The 15530-nt window shown below is 40.1% G+C and overlaps 1 protein-coding gene across 2 annotated transcripts in view; it reads right to left on the reverse strand.

Moving 5' to 3' along the window:
• Positions 1 to 15530, reverse strand: part of dpp10 (dipeptidyl peptidase like 10) — a 226039-nt gene that overhangs the window by 7055 nt on the left and 203454 nt on the right. For both annotated transcript variants that reach the window (XM_074658563.1, XM_074658564.1), the window contains exons 14-22: positions 13383 to 13474; positions 13060 to 13107; positions 11279 to 11400; positions 8581 to 8625; positions 4511 to 4609; positions 4360 to 4429; positions 3045 to 3239; positions 805 to 859; positions 384 to 483 (exon numbers count right to left, since the gene is read on the reverse strand). In XM_074658563.1, the coding sequence (XP_074514664.1) occupies positions 384 to 483; positions 805 to 859; positions 3045 to 3239; positions 4360 to 4429; positions 4511 to 4609; positions 8581 to 8625; positions 11279 to 11400; positions 13060 to 13107; positions 13383 to 13474 (826 nt within the window). The remainder of the gene's footprint in view (positions 1 to 383; positions 484 to 804; positions 860 to 3044; positions 3240 to 4359; positions 4430 to 4510; positions 4610 to 8580; positions 8626 to 11278; positions 11401 to 13059; positions 13108 to 13382; positions 13475 to 15530) is intronic.

The raw sequence follows: 15530 nt of genomic DNA on the forward strand, positions 1-15530 counted from the left end.
AGCCATGAGGAGGTGCAGAAGTCTAGTTTTCTCTCAGAACACTTGAATTACAATATGCTGAAAGGTTATTATGGAACTTTTGCCCAATGATGCCAAAAAATTGTTACGTACTGAAGCTTTAACCAAGTAGTTTTGTTGCCTAAACCTAACCAATCCTTTCACAACGTTAACTAGGTGTCGTTGTGAGTTTCTGCAAGTGTGATACGAGGCTGATATGAAATGTATTTATGTAACGTATTTTTAAATTCGGAAACATTGACATTCAACTAATCCTGTGGTTTGTAGAAACGTACAATGCCAAAAAAAAATTCTGGCAACTGGGTTGAAGAAATTAAGTGTGAATTCAACATGATGCAGGATTCATGGAGGGATTCTGTACTCACCATAGAGTTTCCAGTCTGTCACTGGTGACATTGCACATGCACATTTGAAGAGGCTGTCGGTAGACTTGAGCATCATTAATGTTATGTATGCTCCATAACCCTGCACAGACAGACATAAACGTTCATGGAACTTTGATGGTTTAATCCTTCAAGCTATACAACTATAAAAAAAAACAACAACCTCAAAATTAGTTATTTACTAGAAATCTAACAATATAGCCTCTTGATACGTTAAAACAGGTCTCTAAAAATGTACAACTTGTAACATAACAGAAACAGGCATTCTATGTTTTTGTATAACATTGATTCATATATGGATTTTGCTCAGCAGCAGCAGCAGCAACATGCTAGAGGCAAAAATAGACTGGACATTGAATTAATTGTTCATCTAATTATACTGTAGATGAGAACATGGGCTCACCTTTCCAAACACTGCTATCCGTGTCCGATCAATATATGGAAATTTCATCATGAATCTGGAAAAAAAAGCACATACCATTTGAGCTATGGTTTCAAACATATTCATATCATCTGAAACTCAACTTCAAAATGGCAGAATGTAATAGGGTAGACATGATCAATCCTTACACCATATTTCTGTTTCACTTTTACTTTTACTGTATCTATTGATTTTTGCAACCAACTCAAACTTATCCCGTGTGCCAAGCGTGTAGAAGAACTACAGTGACCGACGTGAAAACGTAAATGGACCTCTCTAGTGCCATTTGTTGTAAGAGTAGCATTTGGAGCAGAGCCAGTGTGTAGAGTGTGTGTGTATATGGAAAGTGAGTGATGAAGCAAGACAGAAAAAGCAGCACCGATGGCAGCGAGAAACGTTATCGACTCCGGCCCAAGCAGGAAAAGTTAACAGTGTTTGGTTTGTCCGTTTCTCAGCTACTGTAGAAACATGGCGGCCAACTCCGTGAAGATGACCAGCTCCCTATGTAGATATAGTATGATTATACACTAAAGAAAACATATGTATTAATATTATATTCCATTTTTACCAATAGACCTAATTGTTACACACTGGTTCTTTAAATTAGAGAAGTTGTATCACAAATCTTTCAGCAATTACATCTGGTTGAAAAAGATTGATACCCAAGATTGTTGTGGTGGGGCAAATCAGTAATGTTTGCTAATTAATGCAAAGTAATGAGCAAATTTAGTTTGATGAGACCGATTTGTTTTCAAATTAAGGTCGCTGTAATCTCTCTTTAACAACCCACTGTGAGCTGTGGCTTGAGGTTAGCAGTAGCAAACATGGGCTGTAAAGAGCTGAGTAAAAAAAGTTCTTTGCTTAAAGTGAAAAATAGGACACATGTATCAAATCAGCTAAGTTTAGAATAACCTCAAGAGAATCTCTTAAGTGATCACATGATTAATCACGTGTGGTGTGTGCGGAATAGCCAATCACACACCACGTTTAACCTACCAGCCAATTAGACTGTTGTCAGGCTATTAAATAGGCATTATCAGTCGCTAAGCTCCATTGATGTGGGTCATTAGGGGCCTACTACACCTACAAGTAGGTTTTATCATCTATTCACATGGTAGATCACCAAAAGAAGGTATAAAAGAAAACGACAGCAACATCTAGTGACCGTAGTAATTATGATAGAAGCAGAAGTGGAAGTCAAGCGCTGTAGTATAGACAGTGTGAAACTCCCTAAAGGGTGGAGGTCGTAAAAGATGGATGGGACAAAAAACACAGGATTTTCATCCAGGAGACCGGAGTTTGCATCCTGTGCAAAACCAACAATGTGTAGTTGTCTTTGTGTTCATAGTTATTTTAACCTAAAACACGATGTTTTTCCCTAAACTTAACTGTTTTTTTTATCTAAACCTAAAGAAGTTGTAGTTTTGTTGCCTTAACCTAAAGAGTTGTAGTTTTATTGCCTAAATATACAGAAATTGTAGTTTTGTTGCCTAAATAAGCCTCTTTGTTTGTGTTTTCCAAGAAGTTAGAACTTGTTGCTTTTAAGTTTCACTTTCACTTTGACAACATAGTAGGTGTAGTAGGCCCCTAATGACCCAAACCTATGGTGCTTATAGCGACTGATAACGCCTATTTAATGGCCTGATAACAGTCGAATTGTGTGCAGCTACACTACATCTGCCCCATTGTTCATTTTGTAAAAATGTTCATACCTCAGTAATACATTATTCTGCAAAAGGAGGTATGATTGTAATATCTTTAAAGTCAATTTTAAGTGAAATATTTAATATATTGTGTAGCAAGTAACAAATTAAACACATAACCTGTGGAATAATGACAATTAAAAGAAAGCCTAGCAGAGGGACGGAAAAACATTTCCTGCTGGTAGATGAAGGATATCAGAGCAGAGAAATAATATAACAGGGGGCATCTAGTACCACATTGACAAGTGCAGACAATTAAGATGCATGAAAAGAGATTGCAAACAAAAGCAATGCCAGCTTTATTCCTTTTGTTTGCTTCACCAAGGAATGATAAAAAGCTGTTTAAATGTCCATCAAAAGTGTGTTTGAAGATAACAGCTAAGAAGAAAGCAGGGGCTGCAACTGGCAAGCCTTACACACCATGTTTTCAATTATACATATTATACACAGGATTTCATTAAACTTCTCATTTGAGACAATATTTGTTTGAAGTAGAATAAAGTGAGTTTGATAACGTACTCTACTGCTGCAATCTGGTCCTGAACATCAACAGTTCCCAGTCTCTGGTGAACCTCGTGCAGGATCCTCTGACCCTGGAAGCCGCTGCCCCGGCCATCCAGACGAGCCACGATGACGCTGTCTGAGCTGACCAGCACAGAGTCCCAGCTGAGATAGTAGCGGTCAGTCACAGCCTGACCACCAGGGACGCTGTCACTGAACAGAGCACAGGACATACAAATAAAGACAAAATCAAACTGCTGGAGGTGAAGACAATAAATCAATAGGATTGTAGTGAAATTGTAAAAGTGCCAAGGAGGGTTATGTTAACTTTTTAAAAGATTTGTTTTAACGTGGAGAACTACTAAGTAGCCGGGTTTATGGTTGGTCTTTTTAAATAATGTAAGTCATGATTTGCTATTTCAAAGAATAAAGCTTATTGTCAACAAATCCCATCAGAGACCGAAACCGCCAACGTGTTCTGACCTCCGATCCATGGCTGTGGCACTCAGCCCATTGGTTCCTTCTGAATACATAAACCTTAAAAAACTGCTCACCATATTTTTGGAAATATGGGGCACCCACATGAACACAGTATTGAATGACTAACTAAGTAGAGGCTGATAACGTCATATGTAAGATGTTATTTTCATGATGTGTGAGAGCTGCCTGCATTGTATGTTGATTATATTATGTCATGTTGGTGGTGATGGGTGGGAGAGACACGGCGATTATATGATAGACATGTGGTAGGTAAACGTCTCTTGCTGGGCATGTTACTTATATTCCGACATATGAATGATAATTATGGGATGGTGACGTTTACCCAATAAGATGTTATCAGGATATGTGAGGGATTGTCATACTTATTTAGATGTGAATGGTAGCAATGTAATGGGATGTTTGCTCTAAATGTCAATGTCATTGGTTGTTACTATCATTTTGATATAGGATTGATAATTGTACTTGCCATGTAAACTAGTATAACGATGACATGAGTGATAGCCATATCATACATAATACCATTGCTTACCCTGTGTGTCTAAATATAGATATTTTATTTATTTATTTATGTTTTTCCTGTGGTCTTATTAGTATCAAGCTCAGTGATGTGTTTTTACTGACAAAGCTCTATGGCTCAGAGTAAGAAGATATATCAGGCATTGACTCAACATTGCACATACGTACATTTTCTTTTCTGTATTGCTCCTTGGATCAAAGCATCAACCAAGGATTGTATAAGATAGACATTTATGTCAGAAAAAACAAATATAATTCATCAGTATGCATTTCTGACATATTCTGGGGTATTATGTGTCATTAGAGATGAACGTACATCAGCAACAGTAGTCCATAGTGACGGGACTCAGAGAAGTCTGGTGGATACGAGATCTTCAAAGGTAAATCTGTAAAAAGAAACAAACGTTTGTATCACCAATTGATCTTAACTTACAGTAATAGTATAGAAACCAAGACGTCATTCTCACCAAAATGTTCCATCTGAACAGTTCTGAAGTCAGTCAGCTGGATCCTTTTCAACTTCAAGGCGACCTTCAGCAAAGAGTTGTTCCCAAGGATGTAGTAATCTGTAAAGAATGTGTTGGAAAGGATGAAAGAGTGCAAAAATTGCTGCCAATAATCAAAGTGTCGCTGCATATAAATGACCCATAAATAACATGAGGCTGTCTTTGGAACCAGCGGTATAATGAGATGAGATGGAAGGCGTAGGTAAGACGGATGAGATCTGAGTCTCGCGGATCGTTTCTGACATTGTTTCATTTCGTGGTCAATTTAAATGGTTTGGAAATCTGAATACATTCCTGGATTTCATCTCTTGGGGGTTTAGCTGTTGCGAATAAAGGAGACAGTTGTAAATTGCAATAAGTGATGAGATTGTAATGTGAAATATGCAATCAAAGATTATGATAAATCACCTTTTTAACAAAGGGTTTATGTGTTTTCGGCTTTTGAATCAAAAAGAAGGATTTGTGAAACACTGACAGAAAGCTGGATATAGTTTTTGATTTAGGAAAAGAAACTACATTTAATTCAAACCATCATAATAATGGTCATTTGTACTACTGTTAAACTTGGATGAGCACACAAAAAATACAGTCATAAGGTTCCATTTCTTAAAGGCATTTTACAGACAGCAGCTTGCTCATTCTGGCCTCAAAAACAGGCGCCCCGGTGTTTTCTCCACATGTAATAAACAATGACTCTCTGGTTTGCCCATTTTTCCATTCAGGCCATCTGAGAAGCAGCTAAATGAAATGGAATTCATCCAGCACTTCTAATGGAAAACCCAAAATCAATAGACGCCTCATTATGAAACCGCTAGGGGCCTTGAGTTCCCAGCTGTGGATGGAGGGCCTATCCAAATAACCCTGGGCAAATTGCTTGCTTTTCTGCAGCACAGCTGTTAACTTTTTAGGGAGGGAAATCTGATAGACAGGCAGGCATGGATAACAAGAAGAAGCATGTGTGTATTGTAACGTGTGTGTATGTGTGTAGCCTATATAGCGTGTGTGTCTGTATTCACGCCTGTGGGAAAGGAAGAAGAAGGCAGAAATCCTGATTCGTGAGCCCCTCTGTTGACCAAGATGAAGCTCATACGGTCTTTACCTTCAACACCATTGGCTCTGTCAGAAGGCAAGTTTCAAAACGGGAAACTCATCAACTCCCCATTCAAGTTGTGCCTTGACTACTACACAATCTATTAGATTAGGACCTTGGCTTCAGCAACCCCATCAAGGCAATCACAAAATCGGCCGTTTATGCTCTAAAACAAATCACAAGAATTGGAGGTTTCATGTGCAAAGGGTGACGTGTAGTTTTAGTTCATTTGTAGTTTGAAAACTTTATTCAGCAACCTGGACACACCTGCTGCAGAGCAGTGACCCCTACCCAACAATATCTCTTTAGAAGTTGTTTTAGCCGTAGCCATAATGCCCTTTTCAGGCATCTTCTTCCTGTGTTTACTTCCAGTCAGACTCAGAGACAAGCATTTGAAATGATTCATGTATGTGTGCCGCTGGCACACTCTCTTGTATATAACCCTTAAGCTGAGCATACACTGTATCATTTTAGAAATGTTGTTGTGTAACTCCTTCTCCTACTGTAGGAGTGGATTGTTTGCAATGTAAAGCAAAGGCTCACGATTTATGTTCTCACACTTTACGGTCCGATCGTCAGCCACGACCTGAGTGATCACACTGTTTGTGTAAAATAGAAGAAAAAAAACACGGCCCGTCGGCTCTTGTGAACCGTTATGGCTGTTGACACTTGTCAATAAAGATTGGTTTGAAAGCTCCAAGACAGGTAAAGTTTGTTTTCTAGCAGAGGTCTTTACAGGTCACAATACTAACAAGGCAGAAATATGCTGCCTTGAACATCTCTGCCATCCTTTCTGCTGAGACGTCAAAAAAAAAAGGCGCTGGAGTATATGGACTCGTAGGTGGCGAGGAAGACGTGGACAGTACGGCTTGTCCATTTTGCAGAGAGAATTGTAGATAAGCTAGCTAGGTTTTACTATATCTATTGTACATTGTTATCTTGATAGCTACGCTCTGATTACTGTAAAAAGAAAGTAGAAAAAAGGCACGGAAGTTGGGGAATAGGGTCATGGTTTTGCTTCAACTGTGCGGCCGACCAAGAAGAAATTGACTTCATCCGACGGCCGGTTGGGAGGAGTTAGGAGTTGGGAGGAGCTAATCGGTCCTCGTTACCCCTGTACACTGCACGGCAAATGACGCCTGATGAAGCTGAAATTCGGTCCAACTCTAAAATGAGTCATACAGCTCAAAATTTGGGCCAGAAACGGGCAAAAATCGTACAATGTATGCCCAGCTTTAGAGGGCCCTATTTAAACGATCTATAACGCATGGTCTAACGTGCATTGCGCAAGTGCATTTAGGGCGTGTCCAACTCCACTTTTGCTAGTTAAGCAACGCATAATGGGTGCAAAGTAAGGCGCAAGGAGCAAAGCGTGTTGTATTTAGTCTCTTAATTAATCATAGGTGTGTTTTGGGCGTAACAGGAATCAAACCAATCAGAACATCATCTCCCATTCCCTTTCAAAGCCAGGTGCACCTGCACATTGGCACATTACTATTTAAAAGGCAGATTCGGCAGATTGGAGAAGCAAGCGTTTTTCTGCTAAGAAAACGGATCTGCTCGTGTGCGAAGTGAAAGTGCACGAGCAGATGTACGTGGTCCTTGGCTGGTGGACCCACCGTCTCCGCTGTCTCCCAATCGTCTCTCACATCAACAATTCAATTTGACTGCATATGAGAAAATGCACCGATAACCTGTTTAACCGGTGCAGACGGCACTGGGGAGACAAAATTCATTATATGATTGGGGGCCTCGGACCGGCTGAGCGGAATCCTCCGCCAAAGAGTGTAGAAGCAAAGAGACAAAACTCTGGTGCTTTTTTAACAATGGCTGCTAGATGGAGCTGAGGTAGCGCTGCCGCCATTTTGGACTGAAAACACCAATGAGTCTGTGGCCATAGATGTATAAAGAGACGTCTGTAAATCAGAGGATCATTTTTCTCGAGGTGAATCAACTTCTCAGTACGAACACTTAAATAGCCACACTAATATCTGAATCCAAGGTTATTTTCTTTGGCATAATGAACATGCATCAGACCAACAGGACTGCACTGCCCTGCACGCTCATATGACATATCCGGTCCTGCCAGCTTCCTGCTAGCTGTATGCGGCTGTAATAATGCATATATTGGCTGTAATTCAGTACTTTTAGTGCTTTCAGTCCAAAATGACAGAAGTGTAGCTCTGCTGCTGGGCGCTGATGTTGCAATGGAACGATCAACAGACTTTCACGTTTTGTCAGTAAACGTTCTTTGCCTCTGCTTTGAGATTTAAGATACATCCTTAGTGTTTTCCTTTGCATATGCCAATGTGTAATTCCCTGTCCACGATTGATTCCAGCCAGGGACTGCCCATCCCACTTCCTGCTTGGATGTTTGGAGATCCTGATTGGAGCAACACCGAGTCAAGCCCTCCAATCAAGGAAAAGCAATCAAGAACAACCGTTGATAAATAGCCGGCCAGATTGCCAGTTGTGGCAGCTGTGATTTTCATTGAACAGCGTGCCACTGTGTCTCTTCTTTGTGTTTTAAGCCCTTATAGTGGGATTGAGGCTTTTTTGCACATTGAATATATGTCTGTCACTAGAAGCAGAGCTTCTTTGTGTTTTGTGAAACATCTAAGTCCCTTGTCAATAAATAACTTTATGTACCAATTCCAACTGGTTTTATGTTGCCTCCCGTTCCCCCAGCAAGCTGCATCGTAACAATGTATAATCCCGTTTATTTGGAAAGCAGTAGAAGCTCACGCAGCTTCCCCGATATATATGCTGCTTTGCACGAGACCTCATTTCCCAGAATCTGTACAGCTGCGGTGGTGGGTGCATGCCCCGCACAGCCGTAACCGACACATTTATGGGAAATGCACCACATTGAAATAAGTTGGCATTATTAAAATGGTCGTCCCATACCCGTCATTCCCACAAGACTAAATGGAGTCCTTACTTGAATTATTGAGGCTGTGTAAGATCACAGTAGGTGCTCCAGGACCTGAAAGGAAAAATAAAAGTGTGTGAATGCCATTAAAACATTATCCTGTCACTCTGTAATCCTCACTGAAGGGTTCTGTGTGCTATGCAGATAGTGAAGGACAAATTAAAAACTATTCTTCAAACATTGTATACGGTTATTTTTCTGTACGACAAGGTTGCTTCTCTACACAGGAGCCGTTTTGTTTTCTCAATTTTTCTGCTCACCTTGCCGACCTTACCTGTATCAATGAGGGGTTAAAAGTCACTCACATAGCCTCCCTAATAGCCTCAGACTGTCAAATTAAGTCAGTTCTTTTCCACATCCTTTTGTAAAATACTTAGTTAGAGGTTAATAGGATGGCAGGTTTTCTGAATAGCTCAGCTGCGGCTGAATCGCTCCCTCGGCAGCTGCAAAACACACATTCACAACCGCACTCCTCCTGCTCTGCTTTCTTTTGTACGGAGGCACAAACTGAATAGCTCTTACTTTATTTACTCTGTTGGACTTACTGTTGGCTGCATTAGCTTTGACCTTTGCATTCCTTACTAAACTTTCCTTGTGTCACACAGAGAAATTGTTTCATTATGTGCACCTGCTTTCAAGACTAAAGCAGTCAGAAGCATTGATTATGAGTTGAATTAAAAGGCTCGTGTTGCTCCTGATGAAAACCGGTGTCAGGACAAACTTGTCGGGGTCATGTGAACCTGGCCCTCCGAAGACAGCGAGCTTTCTCCATTGTTTTTATTGCTTTAGGGAAAGGGAACAGTGCTACTTTCCAATAAATCACCACGCCAAAGCCCAAATGCTTCTGAGCATGAAGCACTCTCATCTGCTCAAAATAAATTGAAACCACAAACAATATAAAGAGTTACCCTCTATTAAATAAGCTACTCGCCGCCCAATAACGCTACCTAAAAGTAATTATACACAATAGAGTGGCTGTTTAATTTTATGCCTCTCATTTGGAACTGATGAGAGATGAATTTAAAACCAGATAGTTAGAGGGTGACGGTTTACAACAGGCAAACCCTGACATCTGCCAGATGATCTCAGACAGAAAGTGGCTGAATAAATTAGGAACATAAAACACGGTAGAATCCCAAATTTCAAAGATTTTTTCAATCTATTATCTGTAACCATCTACAGATAATTTTAACTGAAAGGTAAAAGCTGAGGTTGGTCAAGTTTAGTGCACTCCAGGGTGTTTAGTTGACCACATTTGTATGTTATCATTCTGAATTAAAGCAGCAGTGGGTAGAATTGGAGCAAATATGATTAAAAAAGTATTTTTTTTAAAACACTATCACTATATCCTGACAGTAACTTTTCAAAATCATGTGCCCCTGCAAGATTTCCCAGACCACAGGAAAATAACCAATCAGAGCCGAGCTGGAGCCTTGCCGTCTCTGAGCAGCTGTCAATCACTCACAAACTCCGATCAAACGGTCAAACTAGGCAGAGCTGATCAAATATGAATTAATATTATGTTACTGTAATGACTATTTCTCAAGTAAAATGTTCTCAGAAACATCTTGTAGTGTACTGTTGTAAAATGAGAAAGCTTTTGACCCAGCAGCCATATTGAGACCAGTTGAGGAAATACCAAGCACCGCCCACAAGCTGGAGCAAACTTTCTCATTTTACAGCTGAACAGTACACTACTAGATGTTTCTGAAAACATTTTAGGAGAGAAACAGGCATTACAGTAACAGAATATTGATCCATATTTGATCAGCGCTGCCTAGTTTGACCGTTTGATCGGAGTGTAACCTCTGCATCACAGATTGGAATTCATATTATTTCACAATTCACACAAAAATTAAATTTTCTGGGAAGATGTAATCACCACTGAGTCAGCTTTGATCTACAATGCAGTGATACTGCAGTTATTATGATCCAAAACAAGTTGGAAAAGAAGATTATTCGAAAGCAAGTCCACCAAAATGAGTTTTACAGAGTGATTTAAAAGATGATGTCGACAAGAAGATTGAGCCTCGATGACAAATAGTCTTATTGTTAAACTTGAGGATGACTCATTCTGAACTGAGAGGCGTATTTATCCAATTGTGTAGTGTGTGATGTGGGAAGCCCTCTACAGTTGTAAACTGCTCCATAATGCTGAGCTTTCTTTGTCATGCCCACTTTAGAACCCACCCTCATATTCCATTTCACTTGGAAATACGTCAAATTGCGGAAGCTAAAGAAGCTCTAACTTGAGTTCAATAGCAGACACCGGAAGAACCTTAAAGGCAGGGTTGGTAGTGCTGGTCAAATACATTTTTGATTGAAATGATTGGATGAGCTACCTGCCCGTCTACCTACGTGCACTCTGCCCGTACACTCATTGTGCATCACCAGAGTCTTCCACAAGCTGCCAGCTGTGAGTGTTAACAATAGCCATGTTGGTTGTTTACGTTCATAATGATAATTTACGGGGAGTGGCTTTGGAAGGAGGCCTGAAGGGACGGACTGTCAGTGCCGACTTGGTGACTTTCTCTCTATATTTAGGGACTTTTGGAGCTAGTGATGCTAGCTACTTTCATTGGAAAAGAGATGGCAACACTGGGCTAGGTCTTTAGGTTGGATAATTATTATTTTTTTAAATCTAGTGTACTCTAGTGCTAGTTTCTCAGCATTACCGACCCTGCCTTTAAATCATTGGATGGCCTACCTTTACAGTGGAGGATAATGTGCTGGTTGTTGGGGCTGATGTCAGCATCGAAGTACAGACAGTGAGCTTTATTTAGCTCGCATGTCAAACACCGTCGTGGGAACAGACCCACAGTTTTAACACTGAGGAGAGGAGATGATAAATTAGGAAAGCAAGACAAGAGACACACAACTGACTTAAAAGTAAAACATATTTAAGGTAATGCTAGCATTACTTTATCTTCTTATCATGGTCAAACAATCCCCTGAAGAGACCAAAACCAACAATAAAACATATCTAGATAAATGTATTATGTGTGTAGTCACAACCTCATACAGGTTACAGAACTTAATTGTCAAAATTGTCCAAAAACTATTAAAACTGTATGAAATATGAAAGAAAGAATTCCTCTCAGGTAGTCAAAGTAACAAAGTAGTGTAGAGGTACAACGAGTAGCAGATTAATCAATTAATCAATTGTCAGAAAGTTAATTGCTGCTTTTTTCACTATTTTCTGACAGTTTATAGACCAGACAATTAACCAATTGGGAAAATAATTGGCAGATGAATCGATGATGAAGATAATCATTAGTTGTAGCAGCGTAAACAAGGAACCGCGTTCCGGAGCATGCTCAGTGATGTCAGTCTGATACATACTGTAGACTATGCAGAGACTGATAATCCAGTTGCCAAATTATTTCAGAATAATCTATGTTGGTTGTGTTTATTAAAATGAAAGAATAAGTTACCAATTGCAATGGTTGTGTTATGTTTTTTGGATAGTGTTTGAGTTGGAGCTCTATGGCGGAGAAGAGATAGATATATCAGGCTATGGATACACAGACAATGACTGTTAGCAGGATAAATTCACTATAGGTAATTAAAAGATAAAATAATACCGTCTTCACTATTAATAAAAGAACAATTATAAAAGAAATATAGAACAGACATAAAGTGATACTCCGATAAAAATATCAGGTTAATACGACTGTCTTGTGGGAGCATACTTGCCAACCTTGAGAACTTAAAAATAGGGAGGATTTCAAAACCATAACACGAGGTCTAGAGGTCCTCCTCCAGGAATATTAGAGTTTCAGAGACTTTGTTTCCTGCATTGTGGTGACTTTTAAAGAATGAAAATAGTACACTGCATCAGCCTACTTTTAATTTTAATTTTAAGTCTCAGGATAGAACACTGAATAATTCACCCCTCTGGTGTGAATTTCTAAGAATATCTCTTGTAGGTTTCTCTTAGAAATTCTCTCCGTCTCTCACTCACTGAAGGCCCTTTCAGACACAACGTGACAATGGCACCACTGCGCTCTGAAACTGGTTATTTCCAATGGCTTGCGCCAGCATCCAGCACAGCCCTTTGGTGCTGCACGCTGTGATGAGCGGCGAGCGCAGCTCAAACCGCGTTGTGTTGCAAGCATCTCTTCCACTGGGAAAGGGCATTTGGTGTAGCTTTATTGTCGTCCGGGTGGAAACAGTAGGGCTTATACACGCTGTAAAGTGCCAGAAACAGGTTGTGACGAAAAAGAAAAAAGGTGTGAATAATTGTCATAAATCGGGAGAAATACGGGAGAATTGAGACACGGAGAGGAAACCGGGAGAGGGCGATGTCTCCCAGGAAAATTGGGAGGGTTGGCAAGTATGTGTGGGAGTCTTGCAAACATCTTGTTATGAAAAATGTCATAATGTGTGAATTTGAATTAAAAAAACAACAACTTTGTACACATTTGAAGAACTAAAAGTACAACAGCTGTCAACAGCATGTGCTGTATAATAAGGTGCAACACACACCTGAAAAGTTGCCGTCTTCGTGGTGAACCCTCTGTGCTGAGAAAATAACTGTAAAGAGAAAACAACATCAAAAAGAGCAAACAAGCACGCTGAACTTTATTATCTCTTTCATTAAGTTGAAGTCACACATCTAATTAGCAAACCACACACAGTGTACAGTATGAGCGTGGTATCCATGGTGAATTGAAGAGAAAATAATGCAATTGTTGGGTTCACTGTTTCAAATGTGACTGTAATGTGAATCAAAGGACAGACCAGATGCTAATTAACAAGACAATCTAGCATGCATTATGTTTTTCTCTAAGAAATGTATGCAGACTTACAGGTTGTCAGTGTTCTCATCATAGGCAATGATCTTGGTCACCTCCCAGTTCCCTGATGTTAGATGTCGGACTTCATTTTGATCTGCTCTGAACTGAGAGAAACAAAAGAAGATGAGTACAGGTCATTTGTTTGAACATGCTCAGGTCTTATTGTATGCTGTGTATTTGAAACTGTCCACCAGATAGACAGCAGCATCAGTCATTGGTTCAAAGCCTACTGTAGGGGTTTAATGATGACCTATGTGTTTGCTTTCATGACAAGGACCTCTTGTCGTCATCAGTCTGTTGTAGTTGTAGGCAGACATCTGTCTGTTCCAGGCAAAGGTGGAAGTGGCATTACTAGTCATAATGCTGCAAAAACCGTAAGGTGTGTTCAGACTGAAAGCAAAGCCAGTTAAACCCCCCATTGCACCCGATTCAGGTGTTATCAGGCCATTAAATAGACGTTATCAGTCGTTATAAGCACCATAGATGTGGGTCATTAGGGGCCTATTACGCCTACTACGTTGTAAAAGTGTAAAGTGAAACTTTAAAGCAACAAGTTCCAACATTGTATAAAACTGAATGAAACGTCAAGTTTTGAACACAAAAAAGGCTTCTTTAGGTTTAGGCAACAAAACTACAACTTCTTTAGGTTCAGGCAAAAAAAATGCATTTACTTAAGTTTAGGGAAAAACATCGTATTTTGGGTTGAAATAATTACGACCAATGGAGTTTCTTGCTGTCTATACTACAGCGCCTGACCTCCGCTTCTGCTGCTGTCATAATTACTATGGTCACTAGAGGTCACTGTCATGTTCTTTTGTACCTTCTTTTGGTGATCTACCATGTGAATAGATGATAAAACCTACTAGTGGGTTTAGTAGGCCCCTACTGACCCACATCTATGGGGCTTATAGCGACTGATAACACCTATTTAATAGCCTGACAACAGTCTAATCGGCTGCTACTTTAAATTTGCCATTAAAATGAGTTTTGAGTGACCAGGTTGCAAACGGATAGTGCTTGACAACATACAAACAAACACAGGACTTTTACTCAGAAGACCGGCGTTTGTGTCCTGTGTGAAACCAAAAGTTGAGTGATTTTTTACAACAACATTCTATCATGTGATGTTCTGTCACTGGACACTATGTTACTGAGTCACATGACGTTACGTCCGTAGCTTACGGACTTACTTGATGGAGTCAAGACGAGACCAAGTGTTTGCTCTTAATTTGCTACAACGAAGTATACAAGCAAAACTTTGCAATTCATATACAGTATATTTGGGGCGGCTGTGGCTCAGAGGTAGATGGTACGTCATCCGCCAATCTGAAGGTCGGATCTCCGGCTCCTCCTGTCCACATGTCGAAGTGTCCTTGGGCAAGAAACTTAATCCCAAATTGCTCCCCAGAAGACTGTGCCATGGGTGTGTGAATGAGTATTTCGATTAGATCCTGATGGGCAGGTTGGCACCTTGCATGGCAGCCTCTACCATCAGTGTATGAATATGTGTGTGTGAATGGGTGAATGTTGACATGTAGTGTAAAGCGCTTTGAGTTGTCAGAAAGGCGCTATATAAGTCCATTTACCATATCGTGAGTATGACGTTCGGTTGTGTGAGCTGGACAGAGAGATCAGATCTCAATCAGATCTCAATGTGGACTCCGGAGATGCATACTGTATTAATACCAGGTGTAAATGTAATCAGGTTAAATCATCTCTAGATACAATCTGGACACGAGACGCATTTTAATGTGAGGTGTATAGGGGGTCATAGATACAATATGACTGCATACAGAGTTGATGGATAGATGTTAGTGATTGCAAAACGACACAAAGTCGGTATAGGTGATGCAAATTGAGTTGAACATGATTGCTTATCCATGTTTGCTTGTATGCTTATCCAGAGGCTTTAGGACTCAATAGAACAAGAGTTAGAAAGGAGTCAGAGCTCTTAAACTAAACACACAAAGACACAGGCATACTCCACACAAACACTATTGTTGCTGGTGCCAGACGGTACATTTGCTGTTTGGGGCAAATTAACATAGTTGTGGACAAACACTCCAGGCAAAATATGCTTTGCGTTAGGTCTGAACACACCTTTAGGGAAGAGGCTGGCTGGATGGTTGGGCATGCAACACTGTCCTCAAGAGACACTTG

Source organism: Sebastes fasciatus, chromosome 14 (assembly GCF_043250625.1).
Source record: "Sebastes fasciatus isolate fSebFas1 chromosome 14, fSebFas1.pri, whole genome shotgun sequence".
Lineage (NCBI taxonomy): Eukaryota > Metazoa > Chordata > Actinopteri > Perciformes > Sebastidae > Sebastes > Sebastes fasciatus.